General features: G+C 43.5%; 1 protein-coding gene across 1 annotated transcript; it reads right to left on the bottom strand.

Moving 5' to 3' along the window:
- Positions 1-2,223: 2,223 nt before the first annotated feature.
- Positions 2,224-21,289, bottom strand: LOC125018121 (neuroligin-4, X-linked-like). Its single transcript, XM_047601790.1, has 9 exons — positions 20,832-21,289; positions 18,734-19,676; positions 17,792-17,944; positions 14,094-14,279; positions 13,083-13,533; positions 11,366-11,579; positions 10,645-10,769; positions 7,012-7,621; positions 2,224-5,190 (listed from the first exon to the last, which is right to left on the bottom strand). Exons 2-9 carry the CDS (start codon positions 19,344-19,346, stop codon positions 4,783-4,785), a joined length of 2,760 nt encoding a protein of 919 aa, XP_047457746.1. The 5' UTR covers positions 19,347-19,676; positions 20,832-21,289; the 3' UTR covers positions 2,224-4,782.
- Between the last annotated feature and the right edge of the window lie 1,508 nt (positions 21,290-22,797).

The following is a 22,797-nucleotide window of genomic DNA, read 5'->3' on the forward strand; positions in this document are numbered from 1 at the left end:
GGCACTGTCACTCTGTCAGTCCACCATGTTTGTCCATATTGAAATTACTTTTAGATGGACTATCACAGTATTTTGTGCAGACTTATTTCCCTGAGGAGGATTCATGTGTGTGTGTGTGTGTGATAATTTCTTCATGACCAAATAACAAAATCAGCATCATATCCTTCAGCCCTACTTGGCGTTTCAAGCCAATTAGCATGTTATTTTAAGTCATTATGAGAAAGCATTTAATTCAAAGCTGCCAGCGTGGCTGCAGACTCCGAGTTGCCTTTGCCCAGTCTTTGTTAAACAAGTGCTAACACCATTAAGAATGTGTTGCGCTGCTTCTTCCTCAAGCAGATTTCCCAAGCGATGTGTATTCTTCAAAATGAGACAGGTAAGTGGTCTGTAAGAAAAAAGTGATTGACTACGCTCGCAGCATACCACAAGCAGGACAGCGAACACTGAAGATTAGCATTTAGATTAAAAAACAGCATTAAAACACTTCAGCAATGAATTTATATCTCCAAGGTGCTTGTGATGTAGTGGCTTTCAAATGCAAAATAAACCTCCAAAAGTTGGTTACATTCGGCCATATATACCACCTTTAAGTGGTCACCAGATGCTTTGCTTTCAGCTGTTCAAAATCAGTCAGGTGTCTGTGAAAACAATTTAATCTCCACCATCTGCACACATTTACACGCAGAATCTTTGGGTACACTTGTTCAAAACATCCCAATGAATGTGCCAATGCCGAGGCGCTGGAACTGGTCAAGTACAAGCCAAGATATTAATTTCCAAACTGATGGTATAGAAGGATTTTTTTTAGTTCTGAGCAGTTTCCACGGCTGACTTCTCTAGAGCCCGTGTGCACATGTTGACGTCAAACAATAACACCAACAACAATGAAAAAAAAAAAAAAAAACACCTGGTCATGACTTGAACTCATGCTTCCCGATGTGTTGCCCTCTATAAATCAAATCAACTGCAGTTATATCTAGTTAATGGGATTAGAGCAGGGACACAACGTAGGAGACATCAATCTGGTCTGGAAGTCAGCCATGAATTTGGTTCTCTCACATCTCATAGGGTCTCTTTGGCCAGCTGGCAGGGGCTACTGGTCCATGATGATTTAAAGTGACGTCTCCCTGTTTTGCTGCAGTAGTGGCTTCAGTAATTGAACAACATATGCATTACAAAGCTAAAGATAACCCATATAAAATACGTTTGACTGGACTTAAAACCTTAATGGAACACTTTGGCGAAAATTCGTTATTGTTTTGTTTTTTTCTGTAAAGTTTTTGAATGATATATAGCGTAGTTAGCATAACGTAAAGACTAGGAAACACTTCTAAAAATCATGAATATATATTTTATCTTGTAATTTTACAGCATCCAAAAATATGCAAAAAACAAACATAGTTGGCAAATGTGGTTTTCCAGTTTTCTTGACTAGGTGCAATGATTTAATTGAGTTTAATTGAGTCACTGCTCCCAGATAACTTTATTGTCGAGATAATTTTCCAGCACTTTCCATAAAAATGACCCGTTTCTTTATTCATTCGAGAAGATGCAAGGCGGACATTTTAGTCTTTGGAGCTGTCCAGGCTAACTGTCCCAGCTGCTTCAAGTCTTTTTGCTGAGCTAAGCTAATCACGCGTTAGTTGCTCCTTTAAGAGCTAGCTAGCTTTAGCCTGGAAGTCAGACCGAACAATTCCGGCCAACAAAGTTTCTATAGGGTCAGTCTGGTCTGGAGTCACTCCGTTGGAAATTGATTATGCCGCAACAAAGATCAGATCATTTATGTGGTGATGGACAAAAGAACAGAGATGTGGTCATATGTGTAATCTGAGCTTGAGTTTGTTTACAACAGGGACAATCCAATTGCATGCAGAGGTCGTTTTTTTTGTTCTTTTTAAATCTGTATTGCTTGAAACTTGGATGCATTGGTTTTATATTGCACTCTTCCATTTTTAGATGCTCAATGCGCTTACAATTGTATGCATTATTCATTCGCTCACACAGTCACACCCCGGTGGTGGTAAACTACCTCAGTAGTCACAGCTGCCCTGGGGCTGCCAATGTGCGCCTACGGCCTCTCCAACCGCCAACAACATCACTCGCACTCCGGTTCTTACCAGACTCGTATTCCAGACCTTTTTTTGTCAGAATTTCAAACGACAAATTAAGACGATCTGTGAACACTTTGAAATGAATCAATACAAGACATTTAAAATGCTCATAAACTGTAAAATACTGATATTTTTATTTTTTTTTTTCAAAAATGCAGCAGAAATGTTTTATGCTTGACACAATCCAGCCACCCGCTGAGTCAGCAAACCCATATGAAAAAACAAACAAAAAAATTCAGTCAATCAAACTTCTTAAATGTTATTTTTGTATCACTTTGTAAAAGTTCTTTGCGTACCATCCACAAAATTTTCAGCTTTCATATTTCATGTATTCTGTTGACAATTAACTAAAATGTCTCATGAAGAAGCTACTTAGGATGAGCGGAGGTTAAATAGGCCTCACCGTGACAAAGCTGCATGTAGTCGCACAGATGAGGCTTGGAGAGGGGGAAGGGGCTGGGGTGGGGGGAGACACAGATTAGGGTAAAGAAAGGGAGGAACTAGAAATCTGGGTTAGCTGGAAAATATGAAATGGTTTTTCAGCATCATCAGAGAGAGACAGGGTTTGATTATTTTTGTGTTTTCCATAACAGCATCACACCTTAAATACATGACATCAATGTGAATAGTTTTTGAGCTGATTTTCAAAAGCCTGATATCTTAAAATACGGTGGCACAAAGCAGCAACCACTGTAGCCCTCAAGCCCTCGCTGTGAAGTCAGCATGAAAACCTCAGTAGAAGTCTGCCATTCTTTAAAACCAAGTTAAAACCGATTTATTATTTTTAGAAAATACTGCTCCCTTAGAAGAATATTAAGGCTCAAAAAGCAGCATCTTAAGAGGCGTGTGTGCCTTCAGTGTCGAGTCCCATCACACAAAACCACCGTGATCGTCCCTCCTCAGCTCCACCCCAACTCCGTCTCATTAATCAAATGACAACAAACAATTGACGCCACCGTGGCAGGTAGTAAACTCCAGCCTTTAAAAACATGGGAGACACAGCCACAATTTCTCTACTCTGTACGGGGGGGGGTTGAGACACATAATTGAGCTGTCTTAGAAGAGGTGGGATGATATTATAGGTTCAATTCTTTTCACTGGTCGTGTTTAAACTGACAGAGTCACAGTCAGCAATAGGTAGTTCAATCAGGGGTTCTCCTCAAAAGAGACCCCTGGTAAGGTGTGTAACATGAAGGTCAGACAAACAGGACAAGGCATCCTTGAATTTATTGGGATATTCTTTGATTTAGGATCCCCCGAATCATCACCACCTTTGTGCCTGTCTGACGTTAAATCTGCGCTGGACGTGGGGATTAAGAGTGAGGCCTTTACGAAGAAAACTTTTAGGAACGAAGGGGGAAAGGAAAGCAGGAAGAGGTTAGGGTCAAAGGGACAATGGTTTTTGGCTGGTGCTCAATCATCAAACCAATAATGCATTATCTACACAGTACTAGCTCGTCGTCCGATGGTCGAAAATTAGACAAGATGGTGTGGAAAATGTCTTATGCTTCAACTACTTAACATGTACCTAAATGCTCACATAGTTAAGAATTATTGAGATGACTGTGCATAGCAAATATAGCCTTTAAATGAAGGTACTGTGTACATACTACAGTGGGTGAGATAGAAAGACAACCAGCCTTGCTTCAGGACATCTATACAATAATATAGTAATATCTGAAATGAAAGCAATAATGTGGTTAAATAAGTCATGTTTTAATGCAAGAGCAGGTAAATGCTATAAATCATAATATATCATCTGTATCTTTCCATTCTATTTACAAGAGTTTAACACATAGCTGGTTAGAGTGATTCTTCAGTAAGTCTGAGAACTCTACAGAGGCCTTTTCTTCTTCCGAAACCTAATTTCGGACTCTTGGCACGCTTTCAGTTTCTGTGTTTCTCATATCACTCTACCTTCCTTCGTCTTCCCCTCTCTCGCTAAATCGCCTCTCGATGAAATCGTAATCTCTTTCCCACCATCTGACTAACTTTTCCTTCAGCTAATGTTGTCTTTTTAATCTCCCTCCTCCTCCTCCTCAACTGTTTTTACATCCATCTCTTGCTGAAATTTGTTATTTTCTCCTCAGATTAGTTTGATCCTTGGCAGATAGGGCCTTCGATCATTTAATGGAAAAAAAAAAATGCTACATTCACATTTCACAGGTTGTTCAAGTTGACATCAGCAGTCTGTGTGTGGTACTTCTTACTGTAGCTCAGTTTTGCATCTGCACCTGCACTTGTCAGTCCTGGGGCCGGCTGCGCTGTGCAGCTCAGGTACAGTGGGAGGTGTAAAGTAACTGACCCTGTTGCCCCAGCGCATCTTCGTCATCCTCAGGTGTAGAAAAAGCAGGTTTAATATCCAAAGCGGGTTGTGAGACGTTTGACGGACGCCTCGGCTCGTCAGGTTATGAGCGAATGATGCACAGAACTGCATCTCTCCGGGATCCAGTTTGTTTTCAGTTCCCCGACATGCAACACACAGCTGTCTTCATCCTGTTACTGAAAAATGTCTCTCTGCCATTCCATCTGTAACAATCCTGCAGGGTAATTAGTAGAGGTATTCAAGTCTTTTGTTTTGTGTGTGTGTGTGTGTGTGCGCGCGCGTATGTGTGTGTTAGAATGTGTAAAGTGTAACTTTGTCCCTGTACGTCCGAGCGTCTTGCTGCGGTTATACACGTGTGGTGGAGTGTGTGTGAGTGGAGATGTGTGTGTGCGGCAGGTGTGTATTACTATACGGGCTGTGGTGTGTGTATCCCTGGTGAGGGTGTCCCATCCTCATCCCGACCACCGATCCGGGTGTCATTGGGGTCATGGGGGTCGCCGGAGTAACAGGGTGAGACCCAGGGGTCACGGGCAGTGATCCCGGGGTCAGGGAGGTCATGAGGGGGACGTCGTCGGGTGAACGGCGCAAGGTGAGGGTGTAATCAGGTGGGCAGGTGAGGCGCACGGTGTCCAGCGTGCTGTAAATGTCCTGGGTGTCCAAGCCGTCCAGGGCGTCCAGCGTGTCCAGAGTGTGGTGGTGGTGAGTGTTGTTCCTCTCGTCCGCGGACGCGACATCGCACTCCAGCTGCTTCACCTAGAAATTTAAACGGTTTGATGAGATTACAAGAGGAAGTGATAACGCTGATGACTTAAGATTGGTAATCACATTCATCATCATCACATAACCAAATTCAGAGTGGCAGCCTAGTACTAATTCCATTATAAGTGAATCAATCAGTGATTTTATTGAGTAATCAATGATAATTAATGTTCTGTTTAATGTGGCATCGAGGGTTCACACTTAATGCTCTTTCAAGCCAACAGTTCAAAACCCAAATATATTAAATTTAAATAATGTGACGGAGAAAAGCACTTCATCCGGACTGTCTGTCAGTGTTAATCAGTTCCCACGCGGTTATGGAGCTGTTGTCCTTTTTAAAATCAATCAATAAACACAGTAAACAATCATTATAAACAATTCATTTTACCTGTGTTTCAAATACTACTTACCATCATTCATTTAAGGAAATAGTCTTTATTGCAGTGGTTCATGTAATAGAAAAACTGATGAATCTCACTGTAAGACTGTTTTTATCCTCGCTCATTCACAACTCTGTCATCCCTCTCCTCTAATCAGCTGACTATTTCACTACGGGATTCCAGCTTAACCATTCAGATTTTAATACTGCTCCAACCAGCCTGTCTTGTCATAGCCGTGAAACTTTTAATATGTTCCCCTCTGATGGTGTCAGTTGTGATTTCACTTCAAATTTCTGCAACCCTCCCGTACTCTGTTCTCCTCCAGTGTTCAAATACAGGACATCCGCCAAAGGCTTTCACATTTCTCTTATTGGGTAAAGTATTAAAAAGAATTCCTTACTTACTTCAATCGGAAAGCAGTCTCTCCTGACTGAACTCTAATTCATATTGCTCCTGAAAGTCATTTTAAGGACTAACAGGCAAAAAAATGGGAACCGCTCTACCCCAGCTTTAGTATCATTAGCTTAGACGCCTGTCAGTCAAGCAACGTGTCCTCAAATGTTTCATTGCCTTAAACCACCTGCACGACACATTAAAGGTGAATTCGTCTTTAAAGAGCATAGACTCGTGTTTCAGAGCCAGTTTTTAGCAGTCCCATTTGGTCCGACCTTTGACTAAAAACAAAATCCAATTTGAATGCTGCTCCATTTGTCATCTAAATCGGCCCTGACTTAGTTTGAGTGATTTTAAGGTGATGCTCTACAATGATAATACAATGCTAATATGATTATCCTTCCCAGAACCAAGCCTAACTCTAGCATAAATCACTATAATGCGTCCTCACAGAAAAAGGCCATGCTTGTTTTTTTGCGATCAAAATAGAAGAACGACAGCTGAAATGAATAAAACACAATTTACAGCAGCACAACAGCTGTTGTGCTGGGCTACATTACTATTGTTCAATTGCTAATTAACAAGATCTGTCAGCTATAAAAGACATCTAATATTTCGCACACAGTGTGCAGGATTCCAAAGCATCACAGAGAAGCTAAAAGAGCTCAAATGAGGCCAAATAGTCAGTGAATAAATTGGAGGCAATTTGAAGCAATTCAGGCGAATTTACCCCGCTCAGACATGCACATGCATCCCAAACGCTCACAGATCTACACAAATTCTCACACTGATAATGTCTGCTGATGACAGGCTGTGTTTTGCCAAGAGTGCAGCACTCACAGCTGCTCCACCGACAAGACAAAGTTCAGTGATGTCGTCACACTGAGCTTCGGCTGGGCTTACGTTACTACAAATGGCATGTACGGTTGAGAACAATAAGCATGATTTCTGTTCAGATAAACTGAAATTATCTTCCTCATCAGTATAGGCACACATTTCTATGTTTCCCCAGCGCCAACCTGTGCATGACCTTTTGACTCACTTGTAATGACATCAGTCCCTCTCCCTGCAGGTGGGCTGCAACATCTGCAGGTGTGATGTCTCGCCTCGGTGGAGGAAGCGGACGTGGCCTGCGATGCTCCAGGCGCCTTTTGTCCTTCTTATACAGCAGGGCTGCGAACGCAAGTATATTAAGAAACAGCAGCGACGCTCCCACTGCGATTGTCACGGAGAGCTCGGTGGAGTAGTCCTCGTTGGGGACACGGACCCCGTTTTCCCCTCCATCTTGACCCAACGCGGACTCGGGCGGCTGCGGAGTACCTCCAGGGGAACCAGGGTGACGCGTGCTGCTCGGAGGCCAACCTTTGGAGAGACGCTTAGTGTAGGAAAAAGGGGTGTCATCCTGCGAAGAGGGACTATGCGTGAAGGAAGACACCGACTGGAGGAGGTCGTTCACGTGGTGCAAGTGAGGGACTAGCTGGAGCCAGAAGGAGATTTTGGTAGCGCGGTAGTGGTCTCTGACGCGGGGCTTGAGGCCAATGTGGAGGTACAGCTGCTCCTTGGGGGTGTATTTAGACCAGGCCACCTCTTCAAAGCGGTTAGGTTTCGTGTGGATGAACTTGGTGTCTTGAGGAACTGGCTGGTTTGGATCACTGGAAAGAAGTTAGAGAAGCTATTTAGTCATATTCATGCACAAGCTGTTGTTTCAACCACGATGCAGTGAGAATCAATGCAAGGAATTATAGCAATTATAATTGACCCGGCAATTGCAATTTAACAGCATGTCATTCTGTTTCACATTTCATTTTGTCCTCTTCCATCTTTTATCGTAGGAATTTCCTGAAATTTGCCCGCAACCTGAGTCTCACTCCCTGGTTTCCTTAACCATCACCCATCTACGGATTCCAGCCCTCTCGTCCCTCCCCAGTTCCACCAGACCTCCTTCTAATCTTTCATCCAACCCTTAAACCCCTCGCATCCCTCATATCTACCAGTAAACTTCCTTCCATCAAGTGAGGTGTGGTCTTTGTTACTGAAGGGAAAATGGTGTAGCGTTGCTTCTAATATCTGTGGTCTCCTGGCAATCAAAGAGAATTAGCACATTAATCAAATTCCTGATGTTCTACCATGCATGGGTCATATATTCACTGGATGCATAAATACCAATAATTTATCTTTTTCAAATGTCAGGAAGCTCTATAAGAGTTGCTGAGGACTTCTTCTCGTCTGGCAGCCATCCTCCAAGGATGCTGAGTTTCTTTCAAGCTGGCCAACAGGTCCACCAGACACCCTTCTAATCAATACCAAAGTGACATAAGACAAACCAGTGGCAAAAAAAACTATCTGTAGAAAGGAAAACAAGATTTATTTCCCTGTAAACATAGCGCAAAGGAGGTTTATTTGTAGATCATTGATTTTTCCCTCTCACAAAACATTCCAGTTAACGCACAGTTCAAACTCCTGCAGTTTAAGCTCTGTGCAAACATAAAAACCGCCAGATATCTACATTAGAGGGGAATATGCGCGAGGTACAGCGGACGCATCCTGAAGGATCACTTCTTTGACGCGTACAGACAGGCATTTATTTGTCGACTTACCGACTTATTTGTGTCAAGAGCTAAAATGTTAAGAATGAAACAGCGGCACATCTTGCCTGTTCCGCGCCGTCTGCTCGCTCGTCAATCAACACTTTATGAACGGAACAAAAAGGCAGCCGGGGTAAAGACCCACCGACACAGAAAAGCGCACACACAAGCCGAGGATTTACACGCCCCCACACACTGGCTCACAAAATACATACATCAGGGAGCGTCGCATCTCCCCCGTTAAATTGAGCTGTCGCAGAGTTCCATCCCCGTCTCAGGCACTCACAGCCAAGTGAAACCTGTCCTTAGAGCAAGTTCCCCATTGATAATTGAAGTGTGTACTGAAATCTTCACATCCTTCCTTGGCGATTTTGCGCTGCAGCGTGCTGCAGTGGTAATGGCAGTGCAGAGTATGAGCTAAAATCTGCTAACCTAATGCGTTGTGACTGCCTCAATGCATCCACATTAGCGCCAGTTCTTTTTCATGCCACTGTCCAGTACGCGAGAGCACTGTCCTGGTTCTTTATGTTGTGAGATAGTAAGGCTCGGTGGTGATTTAAATCAAGGTCTAGACTGCAGATGTCTCAGTAAATCTGGAGAGGTCTCAGTGGAGTGAGCCTCAATTGGATTAATTACTGGTAATTACTCACTTCGAGCACCGCAGAATGAGAGTTCGTCCTCAACAATTACTTTTATCTTGTATATCATGCCATTTGAGAGATAAAAGGTGCTCTTATCGGGGTGAGTTGTCAGGTTTGTGAAATTTTAATGCAGATTCTTTCTGTAACAACAATATTTTTCTACGCTGCTGGCGGATGATTTCATTTCCAATTTAATAAATTGGGTCTGCCACTGGCAGTACATTTTAATTTGAATTAAACATATTGAAAAAACTATCACGATGCATCGAAGAGAAGAGAAGAGAAGAGAAGAGAAGAGAAGAGAAGAGAAGAGAAGAGAAGAGAAGAGAAGAGAAGAGAAGAGAAGATTTATCAAACAGTGGCCAATCCATCACTTCACCCTTCTTTTAGGACATTACCTTGGCTACCCTCAAGGATTTTTTCCAACAGCGGAGGTCTTTTAACTTTCTCAGCCAAGAGCCGAATGCCTTGTCGAGATTTTGACATGACAGAGAACCTGCGTGCTCCCTTTGCCAAAATTAGTCTGCAGTGCTGCTGTCATGACTGTATTTAAAGTACCATCTTCTCATCAGACATCAGAGACCTTTTGAAGGAAAAGTCATTATTATAACATATCCTTTGCCTGCGGGCTCATTATTTCTGTTGCTTGACTGTTTTTCCTCTAATGCTGCATTAAAACTGAGCCTTGCTCAGCCGAGACATAATATTTCTGAGTTAAGGGATTTTCCACGTTATTAAAATGTTACTTGTCTTAACAGGAAATACAGTTTTTAAAATGATTTGTTTTCTGCACACTTCCTCCAAACTGTATTTAGCTTATGCAAAATAATTGCAAAACAATATATTTTGTGGGAAGCACTTCAATATTCTCCTTATTGTTCTTTTTCTTTGTCTTCTCTCTGTGCAAACATTAACATATCCATGCCTGCGTCCATATCTATGGTTAAATATTTTAGCATATGGAAAACCGATCACGTCCTGCAAAGCGGAGAGACACTTTGCAGTTTATCTAGCACCGTAGTCTTGAATCTTGGCTGTCGTGTTTTCTAGCTGGGAGGAGATTTGTTCCTGTAAAATTAAGAGTGAGCTGTCCACAGTTACAGCAACAACAGTTCACGTTGCCAAAACCTTGTGTCTGCAGAGTGGAACAAAAATACAGAATGAGGAACAACTCATCTGCCATTGACAGTTGCGCATTTTCTTTTACATTAGGACATAAAATGCGATTAAATGCCTTTTCTTTCATTCATTATTTTCAAACATGTGGGTGGGTATTGGATATTAATAGAAAATTAGACATGGGTTTCATCCTCCTAAGAATAACAGAAATATGCCTTTTTCCCAGATTCTTCTTGTACATTATCAAAAATAATTAAATAAAAAAGCTCTTCTTGCTGGCATTTTCCACACCAACAACATCTCACATCAGTGTAAATTTTAATAGCTCACCCAGTCTTGGCGAAGTTGGTCCAATATGTCATAACTACTGCGCTCAGCATCACATCGTTCTTGGAGAAATTGCAGTTGAACAGATCAGTCGGTCCCACCATGGGCACGCCGAACACATAGGGCACCTACACGCACACATAATACTCATGTTGGAATAACCAGCACATTACACGAGTTCCCAGTAACTGTAACCATAACTTAATTACACCAAACCGTGGAAACTGCTTTATATGCACAGCACCTACTATGAACCTGAACTCAGATCACAAAGTCATTCCTGTTCTCCATGTTTCATTAAGCTTAGAACATATTAAGCATATAGTTGTACAGGTACCAAAAGTGCAGCACTTTCCTCTTTTACAAAATAGAAAAAAAAAGAGTGCTGTGATAAACCATAATCATGATTAAACTGTGGAAATAGGCAGCGTGAATGTAGGACCTGCAGGAAAATAGATTTCCAGGCTCTAAATGCTTGTTAATTCCACACATTAAGAACAGATCAATATGAAGCCCAAACTAAAAGCTCCTGGTTCATTTCAGTGTTCTTTGAGACATTACTCATTTGAATTGTCTCATTTTGCTTGAGTTAATTAGCCGAACTAATTACTCTCTTTAGTAAAAATCTTTTCTTCTCTCTTTGAAATCTAATCTCATCTGTTGCTTGGAAGCACCTCTTTCACCACAGACACGTTGTCTAAAAGTGGGGTAAAGGTCCTCTCACCTCATCGCCATGGGCAGAGTCAGCCCAGGGCGGCGTGGCGTCACTCTGGCAGTGGTGGTAAAAGGAGTAGAAGTAGGTGGGAGACCCGTACTGAGCGTGGAGGTCAGCTGTGGCGATGGCTGGCGCCACCCACTGGTGGTCTGTGAAGAGAGCTACCAGTGTCTTGCGGCGCGTTTCTGCGTTGTCTCGATCAGCCCAGTCAGTGTACATGAACCTAAACAAATCCAGTCAATAAATTTATCACATTATAGTCGGTATTATAGCTTGGACAAAATATTTCGCATAAAGCTACTAAACATTAATCCCTTAACTTTCTCGCAAAACATTTGGTAGCACTCACATAATTTATATGTTAAACAGGAAGCTACAGCCAGGGGACGTTATCTTGGTTTAGCAGCTTAGCTCATCTTAGCTTAACGCCGGACGTTAGCAGCTAGCTTTAGACACCTCTAAAATCACTTTATTTTTACTTAGGCGTTGTTCATCTCACACCTCAGTGCATTGCTGCGTGTTACAGATTAAAAACAAACAAACCATGAATGCACAACCATACGATTGCTCATAAGGTTGCACAACACATAACGGTATGTAAACAAATGGATGTGGCAGCCTCTGCGGCAGTCTTTATCCAGACGGCCTCCAGTGATGGGTCCCTCCATATGAGCTGGGTTCTGCTCAAGGTTTCTTCCTGATAAAAGGGAGTTTTTTCTGCCTTTGTGCTGGCTCTGGCGATTTCCGGTCAGATTTTTAAAGTGACAATTTGTATTGTTATTGTCACAACTGGACAGATTGACAAAGGGTAGGTAGATATGAATGGAACAAAAGGCAGCTGCTGCAGAACTAATTTTGTAGATTTTACAAAATGAGATGTCACAGATGCAATAACAGGGTGTATGAGGGGAGTGACACCTGGGCAGTTTAATTAAACCAACAACAACAACAAAAAAAAGTATTTAATGCACACTGGGTGATCAACACATCCACTGTTGTGTGACCAACAGGTGCATGCTGGGTGTGGCTAAATGCCAATTGCTAAACTGCCCAGGGTGGACATTCCAGATGTGACCTCTACCTTCACTTAACTTGCACTCTCGGAGAGGCGTGTGCGTCTGTTGCGACTGCAGCGGGTTCATTGAGCTCCGTATAAAACAAAGCAGACACCGAGGACTGCATGCACTTTGCACAGAGGAGCCGAACGTTGAGCAGAATGACGATCAGACAGGTGACTGATGGATGTTACTGTCCACAGGAGAACTCAGGCCACCTCGTTGCCTGGCAACGTAGAGTTTTTTTTTGTGTGCACTAATGTGTTTGTGGGCTGCAGCCGCTATGTTTATGCATGAGTTTACGTTGTTGGGAGTTCTCTGTGCTGTCTATATATACTGCCCATATTACCCATTTAAAAATGCAACACATTTGAGCTCACTTTATTTTTTCATATCTTTAAAGAAATAGTATTTTATTTGTTTTCCAATATTTCTTTAATCACTGATCAATAGTCAAGCCCACAAAATGGATTAAACAAACAAGATGCACTGTGTGAATTGATAAGCTTTAGAGGTGCTGGTAGGAGTGCTTTGTTATTATCTATAATAATAGTCTCCTGGCTGTAGCTTCATGTTTGAGGGATATCAATCTTCTCATCTAAACCCCTACAAGGAAGCTAATAAATGTATTTCCCAAAATGTCAAAATATCTCTTTAGTATTTTCACTCACCTTATGCTTTCCCTCAGTGTATCCCGGCCCTCTGGGTATCCATACAAACTATCCACAAAGTCCGAGACAGCAAAGTCAAAGTCCTCAGCCGTGACACCGTCCTCTGAGTCCACTATGCCCTCCACAAACTTCACGCCTTCACCCTGATTAACCCCCAGCATCACGTCGTAGTTCAGGAACTCTCCCTGCTCCATCAGAATCTGGGGGTCGTCGGGTATAACGTCGCCATCAATCACCGGGGCAAAGGCTGTATGGTATTTGGCCGGCGTGACGTTCTGCTCTACGAGTTCGCGGTAGCTGCGGCCCTGGAGGCAGGCGACCAGTTGCGTGCTGTCATCGGTGCCACAGCCGACCCTTTCGCCGAGCTGCCGGGCGTATCTGCTTGGCTGGTAGTTGACAGCCCAACTGGCTAAAGCGCTGCCGCTCTGGATGATGGCTCTGTGGAACAGGTCTGGTACAAACAAGCATGGGTGTATAAAGTGCATACAGTGAAGCGCATATATGTGCATATATTTATGAATTCACATGCACCCACACGCTCACGCATGAATGCACAAACATATGATTGCGCATTGTATGGTTGCACAACACATATGCGCACATAAACAGATGCAGAATCATCCACAGCAAGAAAACACTGAACCTGTCGACATGTATTATTCAAATGTATTTTGACATTGTTTTAGTTTTAGCTTCAGGTTGTGGTAGGTACGGGTTAAAAGTTAAAATTATATAGCTTGTAGCTATATGAGTAATACACAGGCTGTATTATTTATAGAAGTCAAAGGCCTTTTCAGGTATCAGGATCAGTAAATGTAAGCTGCATGGGTTCACTGGAGACCCAGAAATGTTCCATAACCCTAAATGTCAGAGCTTGAACAGCACCCAACTACTTAACAACCGCTGCTCATATTATTTATGCATCTCGAAAAGCCTCGCCTTTGACATGAAACATGAACCGAACAAAAACAGGGAAGATGAACCGTGTTTCAGAGCATGATTTTCCCTTACCTTCGGAGTAGTGAGACAAGGTGAGGAGGCTCACGCAGGATGCTCCAGCCCCAGATCCAAACACTGTCACCCTGCTTGGATCTCCCCCGAAGGCTGCAATGTTTTCCTTCACCCAGCGCAGCGCCTGGATTTGATCAAGCAAGCCGTAGTTCCCTTTTGCCGCCTGGTCACCAGTACTGAGAAATCCTATATATTTGAGCAGGCACAGAGAAAAGTCCCATCAGCAAAGATGAAATGGTTTGTATCAGACTGGGCAAAGAAAAAACAAGGATTTGATCAAAAATTAAATCAAATGTCTGACTGACTTTTTAAAGACAGAGAATCTTCATCTTGCAATAATGAAATGCACAAACACACAGAGTTCAGACATGAGATCATAGCATCCCCACTTTTAACATCTAATATTACACGTTTAAAGAGGAAATTCATTTAAAAAAGGACTCTATGTGTCTCTTCTACAGTCTCTTAAATGTGATTAAATCTACAAGGTACATCCAAATTCATGTGAGAGGATATCATCTTACACAGAAAGCCACACAATTACAACGCCAGCTATCCCTTATTCCCTTTACTACCTACGTTATTAAGTAAACACAGAGAATCCCGATGGCTCACTCTGCTACAGTATATCTCATTACAGCAGAAGCTCATTTCTATGAACCCTAAGCACATAAGACTATAATGAGGAAGAAAGGCTGCGTTAAAAAAATTAATTTAATCACTCATGTGCATTTTGTCAGAAATGTCCCTGAAGCAAAAGAGGACATTGCGAGGATTATATTCATTTGGAATAGATCAAGGATGACTTCATACATACTGTATGATGCAGTTGTGGTAAAATTAGAGGCAGTCATTGGATTTTCTGTTACGTTCTTTACATGTTCAAAGGAACAGCCTCCGATCGCAGCAGATTGCAGTAAGACTGTTTTGTATACATGGGCTCACCTCGTGCTTATGAAGACAATGATGGTGAGGAGGATGACGAGGAGGAAGGAGACACTGCTACTCGAGGTGATGGATGATGGATGACGATGAGGATTGCATTGGAAACACGGAGGATGGAACACAAAGAAGCATGTGGGTTTGGTTTACTTCAGAATGATGATTGCAGTTTGGGCAACTTCTTTCACCCAAGGTCAGAATTGAATGGAATTTCGTTTCAACCTCAAACATTCAGATTTATGCCATTTTAAAATAAAAATGGGCATATAATGAAAGCCTGGAAAGTAAAACATTTAAAAACCTTTAGCGTGGATAGCAAGGACATCCTCTGCCTAATAAAAGGACAACCAAGACGTGGCCTTCGTTTTGGAAGAGAAATGTCACTTCTGTCAGTGTTTCATAATGTTAAACAACAAAACATGTTTGTAGAGGTGCATTGTATAGATCTGTTCAGTTGTTGATAGAAAATCTTCTTTTTACAACACTAATTCACATAACCACAAAAGAGTCATCATTCTGAACACTGCTGTATAAGACACAACATACTGTATCCACACATTTTGTTATTCTGGGAGCACATTTTAATTAGTTCCACCATATGAATTAATAAGTAGTGGGTATGTCCTTATAAGAGAGGTGGAGCATGGTTTCCCCCAGCCAGTGGAGTTATGTATATCTTGTGCATGTGACTTAATCAACATGAAGACCATAGTGTGCTGCTCACACGAACCACTCAATGCTACTGAACAGTAAATAATGCTTTATGTTTTTAACCCTCCCATGACCCTGATCGGGGTCGGTCATTTTAATAATTACACCCAGAAAAAGTCTTAAACTGCCGGATTGTGGGATGTTCTGTCTATTCAGTCTGTGGGCTTAACAAAGCTATCTAAAATTAGACAAAAAAAAAATGCAGGGAATCGAATGTACGCTATTCAGGGAGCACTGAGTCAGAGAGTCAAGGAGGTAAAAGGGATCAGAGTTGAGCTGTTGCTAGTAGTGGGGGAAAAATGTCTTCGGGAGGGGTCATTTCCGCAAGGGACACCAGTACTGAACATGTTCCACTCACAACAGAAAACAAAAGGGCCCCTTGAGTAAAAACAACTTGCTCATTGAAGAATTATACAATTCAGATGGTGAATACTAGAAATCTGGTCAAATGAACTTCAGTGAAACATTTCATTTTATATGACGAATTATTATTATGATGATAATGAGTATGAAAATAATAAAATAATGAAAACCGATGAAAACACACACACAAACACATTGTCCAAGTAGAGAACAACCAATGAAGATGGAAAACACTAAACAGCACGTTTGCCCTCTCCATGGGAAATTTGAGTAAAAAAAAAAAACAAGACGTAACAGTCGACTGACATCAAATTTTACGCACCAAAGCACTTCCAGCTTAAAATACCACATTACCGTCAAGCATACGTTAGTGTGCTAGCACTTCAGCTAACACGTCGCCCATTTTGCGACAAACCAAGACAAAGACAAGCTGGTAATGCTGGCTTGCAAATATCTGGCCAGTCCTGCAGCCACACTGTTCCGTGTGAGAGATTGTTCTCGCAACGTTGTAGATAAGAAGCAGTCGGCTTTCCTCTCAGACAATGTCAACAAGTTAGTTTGTCTTAGTCACTGCTGAAGGAGAAGTAACAGGGCCACACTAATGTGGATAAGTTCTTTTTAAGGTTTAAAAAAGAGACATTGTTGAGTTGTTTCAAGTTGGTGAAACTGTTGAAGGTGTTTAATAAACACATTCAGTGTACATATATATATTCCATTCTTTCTTAAGTCTGCAAATGCAAAATGAAACACGGTGGCTCGTACACTATATATATATATATATATATACATACAGTGTGTGATGTTTATCTTCCTCCAGTCTGGTAATTGAAAACTTTCACCACCACTTACAGTATTCATTACCACTTTTTCTTAGCTTTCTCTGTTTCTACAAGGAGTGACAGATTCATCTGTTCTTACACAAAAAAAGCACCACCTACACAAATGCCAGCGAGATGTGAACAATAGCTTTCCAGTAAAACAACAGGCGCATTTAGTTTTCCATGAAAACATTACTACTTATCAATCAAGTGATTGACCATTACGGCAGATTATTTATCCATCCGCTGCCTATGCTTTGCCACCTACTCCGAGCTTCATCTGCCTGTAAAAGGATTAAATGATTCGCTTGCTCCAGCATGCATAAATGCCACTGAGATGAGCACAAAGCATTTCCAATTACTATCCATTCATCACCCTCTAGGCTAGCTGGCCCCCCGCCCTCCCCCTCCCCCCCACCCATTCACATACAGTAGGTGTATGACACTGCAGTGCACCTTGGCAGTAATTACATCGCTATTGTTTCTGCTGAAAGCGTGGAGCATGGATTTGGAGCACAAATTCAGCCATTTTAGATGTGGATTGTTTCACTATAAATTCCTTCCTAGTTATTTGCATGTGTCTCTCATAAAGACAACACAACAACAGCAAAAAAACAACAACACTCCAAACAAAGCCGGCATTTATTTCTAGGTAACAAAATATCCACAGCTACATGCTGACTGATGGTCTGAATGAATGAGCAGGATGTAAAATAAGTCTGTTATAAAATCTTAAAGATCAGAGGGTTTACTTGACAATGAACCCACGTCCACACTAAAAGCATTAACTGATCGTGCTATCAAGCGTAATCAAATTACATACATGCAGGAGGCTCACCGGATATAAAATATGTATGATTTTACCTAGTACTCCGAGGCGGTAGTTGAGGGTTATGACAATGACGTTGCCGTAGCTGGCTAACACGCTGCCATCCATCATGTTACCGGTGCCTTCAGTGTACGAGCCACCGTGGACGTAGACCATGACTGGCCGCTGACCCCCTTCTTCATGTATGTCTGGATGGAGAGAGAGAACAGAGTGGATTAGATAGATAGATAGATAGATAGATAGATAGATAGATAGATAGATAGATAGATAGATAGATAGATAGATAGATAGTGTTGCAGTTTTTTTTTTCTTTTTTTTCGTGCGTGACTGTATGCACAGATCCACCCACTTTCCTTCTGCTTCGGTTCAGCCTCCTGTTTGAATAAATGTCCATGTCAGCTGTATATCAGTGTGTGTGTGTGTGTGTGTGTGTGTGCGTGTGTGTGTCTGAATGTCCACGTCTTTCAGCCCCTGGTCGCTCGGTGGGCTCATACATACAAAAACAGAAACAATTTTGCTTCCCCATGCTTCATATCATTTTTCAGTGGGTGGATATAAATTGAAACTGTGGAAGTGTTTACTGCCAGCATAGTGCGTGTGTGTGTGTGTGTGCGTTTGTGTAGGGTCACATGCATGTGTATGAACCAATATGTATGCATGAGTGAGCCTGTGTCCTTCCCACTTTCCTCCACAAGTAAAGGCGTAAACCCCATGGCGACTGACGCAGGTGTCTGCATATTAAGTGTTGGTTCAACCAGCGGCGTGCCGAGGGGACGGAGGAAGGAAACTTTCCTTATTTATCTAACAAACGCATTCATGCATTAATGTTTGAATTTTTTACAGCGGCCAAAGTATCCCTGGACTTACCCTGAGGTATCAGACTTTTTGTTTGCACCTTAGATCCTAATTCAAGCCCTGCATGCATATCTTTTCTCCCCTGTCCCTGGAAGCTTGTGGACGCCACCAGGTTCACTCACCTTCCTCAGTGGGCACATAAATATTGAGGTAGAGACAATCCTCGCTCTGGTGAGTGAGGTAGGTCGCTGCTATATCCAAATTAGCGGTGAGCCAGGACGGCATCATATCTCCCAGCATGCTCCTCTCATCCAACGACTGCGGGCAGACGGGAGCAAACTGCGTCACGTTTCGTATTCCTGGCCACGGTAAGGGTGGCTCAGGTGCCTGGAAGCGTCGGTCTCCTGTGGGAGGCCTGGCGTATGGCACCCCCAGGTACTGGATGACGGGCCCGAGGAGGTCTGAGGGCAGTGGGGTCAGGATGCCGCGGATGCGGCCTTGCGCCGTAGAAATGACAGGCACGGTCTGCTGCGCCCACGAGGAGGTCGGACACAGGAAAACGGAGAGGCAGAGGGAGAGCAGGAGGGACAGAAACCCACGGAGGGAGGAGGAGGAGGAGGACGAAGGGGGTCGAACTCCGCTGGTCCTCGTCTCAGACATGATGGTGCATTTAGGGGTAGCTGGAAGATGAGGGGTAGGAGGGGGCGAGGGAGGTCGAGGGTTACAGCTGTGTTGTCCCTTCAGAGGTATCCAACAGTCGCACACAGCTGCTGCTCTGCCTGGCCCATAGCACATACGACGCACAGTCCAAGCTCTTTGAAACAACCTTTTCCCCTTGTGTCTGTCTGTGAGTGTGTGTGTGTGTGTGTGTGTTTCTGTGAGTGATTCTCTGCCTCTGAGTGTGTGGTGACTCAGTCAGTGAGTCCCTTGAATACGCGTCCGTGAGTGTGTTCGCGTGTGGAAGTGTTTAAGTGAGTGCGTGCGTCCTGGACTGCTGATTTGGGAATGTGTGCGCGCGTGTACTTAAGTGTATGTGTGCGTGCGTGCGTTATGTAAACAGTAGCATCACTGTTCCTCTGTCACTTTCTCCTTCCGGTCAGCCCCATAACAAGCCCAAACTGCCGCCTGGAAAAGAGAAAAAGGGGAGGCAGAGGAATGGGAGGAGAAAAAAAAAGAAGGGATGAATTTAATTAGTCACAACATTAAAAAAAAAGCGTCTCACACACACACACGCATGTGACACGTGTGACAACGGAGGGATAGGCTGCGCTACCTTGTTCTTCTGTTCGTGTTAAAAATAGATATGAGAGTGATAGATAGGGCAAATGAGATGTTGTCCGCTCAGCTTAACTCGGTGTCAGACTGTCAGGGCTGCTGTGTCACATCCTCACTACACACTGTTTCACAGATCACAGGACCCCTGTTGGGTAGGGGAGCGAGTGGGGGAGGGGGGGAGGGGTGGGGTGTCACGTCACACGCTTAATTAAACCCTGGATACACCGTGGGGCTCCTGACCTGCATGTAGCATAAGGTAGGGAGCCCGTGACACACACACGCACACACACTTTTTTGTCCACACACGCATGCACACACACCTTCACACACTTTCTTTACCACCTTACATGTTCACACACATCCCCCCCCCCCCCCCCCCCCCCCCCCTATCTCTAACACACAGCTGCTCAACAACTGATCCCCCCCCAACCCCCCTCTCTCTATCTCTCCGAGGGCCTGGGGCCAGAAAATTAACAAATACATTCAGAGTAAGAAATAGTCATTTCTGCATTATCACACACACACACACACCACTGAAGGCAGCAAAGATATCAGAGTGTAGAGATGACCCAATACTATCGCTCCTCACAGGTTTGATTGTATTGGTGTCGGCTGTCCAAGGTGCTAGTTAACATTCCAGTGGTGATCACACACACGCTGATGAATAACGCTCCATTTATCAAGGCAAACCCGCCTGCCACCCTCCCCCCCGTGTGTGTATATTTTTTTTCTTTTTTTGTACAGAGAGAACCGATTCTCGTTAAAATGGACAAGAAAGAGGATGAAAAGAAAAAAAACAAGTGTAGGGAGGAAAAATGCTTGCTTGCGAGCTTGAATTTCCTGTCTAAATCTCCATCGGCACTGAAGCTGACTACGGCAAAAACACACTCGCACACACACACACACACACACACACACTCAAATGCAAAGCGTCAACCTGCATCCCCGCTGCAGTAAAAAAGAAAAAAAAAATCCTCAAATGTCTAAATGTAGGATATGCCCTACCGAGCTTGGGTGAGAGGTGTGAATTCCCGCGGACCATGTTCCCCTTCCAGTCCACCGCAATATTCGCCTCGTGCTTTTTGCTGCTGCAGCTCATCCGACGTGCCCGGGATGGGATATCGGGAGATATTCCTGTGCTGCTGCTGCCGCTACTGATGATGATGATGCTGCTGCTGCTGGTGGTGGTGGTGGTGGCACGTCTCCTGGGTGGGAATAACCCAAAAAAGGAAACAATTAAAAAAAAAAAAAAAAGAAAAACAGTCAAGCTTCCAGTCCGAGAAAGGTGGAAATAAGGGAGGCAAAATGGATGTTTTGGATAGAGTAGAAGTGTTTCTCAGAGACGACTACGGGGCCCAGGACGTCCAAATGATCAATCTCCCTCTCTCCCTCTCTTCCTTTCTTTCTCCTCCCCCATCTCCCTCTCGCTGCCTCTCTCTCTCTCCTTCTCTCTATTTTTTCTTCCTAGATGCGATTGGACAGTGTGGCAGGCAGCAGCCACTGATCCAATGATACGCACCTAGCTCTGCGAGGAAGCGCAGGCTGGAGAGAAAGGGGGAAATGGAGGAGAGGAGAGGAGAGGAGAGGAGAGGAGAGGAGAGGAGAGGAGAGGAGAGGAGAGGACTGACCTGTTCATGGGCACACACTCGGAGGCGCGCAGCACCACACAAAGTAGCTACACTGGGGCATAAGCATCCGCGGCTCCACACACACACCTGTAGAAGGTCCTGTCACACCAAAGACAAAAACACTCAAGACGTACCCAGATACACGTGCATACTCTCACACACGTGCACTTTAACAAATTTACCAGCGTCGCAGGAGTACACAGTGACCTCTTCAGGACCAGAACAGGAGAGTCTGTCCCCATTCTATTCAGCTATGCCTGCAAGCAGCTTTCTCCCCCAGGCCCCGTGTGTGTGTGTGCGCGCGTGGTGTGTGTGTGTGTGTGTGTGTGTGTGTGTGTGTGTGTGTGTGTGTGTGTGTAGTATGGTAATGCAGTTGGTCTGCAGTCGCCACTAACTGTGTTTGGGAACACTCCTCACGTCAGCACAGGCTGCTGCAGCAGCATTCAGGACTTTCCATTCCTTCTCCTCAACAATCTTCCATCCAACCATCCATCGCTTTGTCTGCCTTCCTGCCTCTCTGTGTGCCCATGCACTTGTTTGCTCAATCTTCACTGTTGCCCTCTACCCATATCTCCCAACTCCATCCCCCTCTCTCCCTGTCTGTCTCCGTAGCCCCCCCTTTGAAACAGATTTACAAATCCAGAGGGGCCATAACATCAAAAACTCTGTCATTTATTCTTTGTAACTGACTGCCAAAAAAAAAGCATTAACATCTAAATCTGTGCTCAGGCTCAGTTCAGCTTAAAATGTTAGAGCTAGTGGTTAAACACGTACAACCCTAAGAAGTTATCAAGGCTGGAAAAACAATACAAGGAATAACTCTAAAACCTGCCAAGTTATTGAAGTAAGGACATGAAATAAAGCAACAGTAATTTACGGTTAGGCTCAGGAATATATGAACAGTGACACAATCTTCATGATTTGGGCTCTGCGTGCCATCACATTCGATTTGAAATGAAACAACTGAGATGTAATGGAAGAGCAGACTTTTGGGTTTAACTCATGGAGTTAAGCAAAAATATCCAATAAAACATTAAGGAATAGCATCCATTTTTTTCTCCGCATTTCAGGGGCTCAAAGGTAATTGGACAAGTTATCATGACCATGGATAAAATGTTCATTTTAGTATTGTTGAGAATCGTCCTGTTGTTGAGGTGATGACTGCCTGAAGTCTGGAACCCATGGACATCACCCAACACTGGGTTTCCTCATTTGTGATTCTTTTCCAGGTTTTTACTGCAGCTGTTACCAGTTGTTGCGTGGGTTTGTGGGTCTTCCTGTCTTAAATTTTGTCTTAGGCAAGTGAAATGTATGCTCGATTCTCTCGAGATGTGGTGATTGAC

The sequence above is a fragment of the Mugil cephalus genome, chromosome 12 (assembly GCF_022458985.1).
Source record: "Mugil cephalus isolate CIBA_MC_2020 chromosome 12, CIBA_Mcephalus_1.1, whole genome shotgun sequence".
Classification (NCBI taxonomy): domain Eukaryota; kingdom Metazoa; phylum Chordata; class Actinopteri; order Mugiliformes; family Mugilidae; genus Mugil; species Mugil cephalus.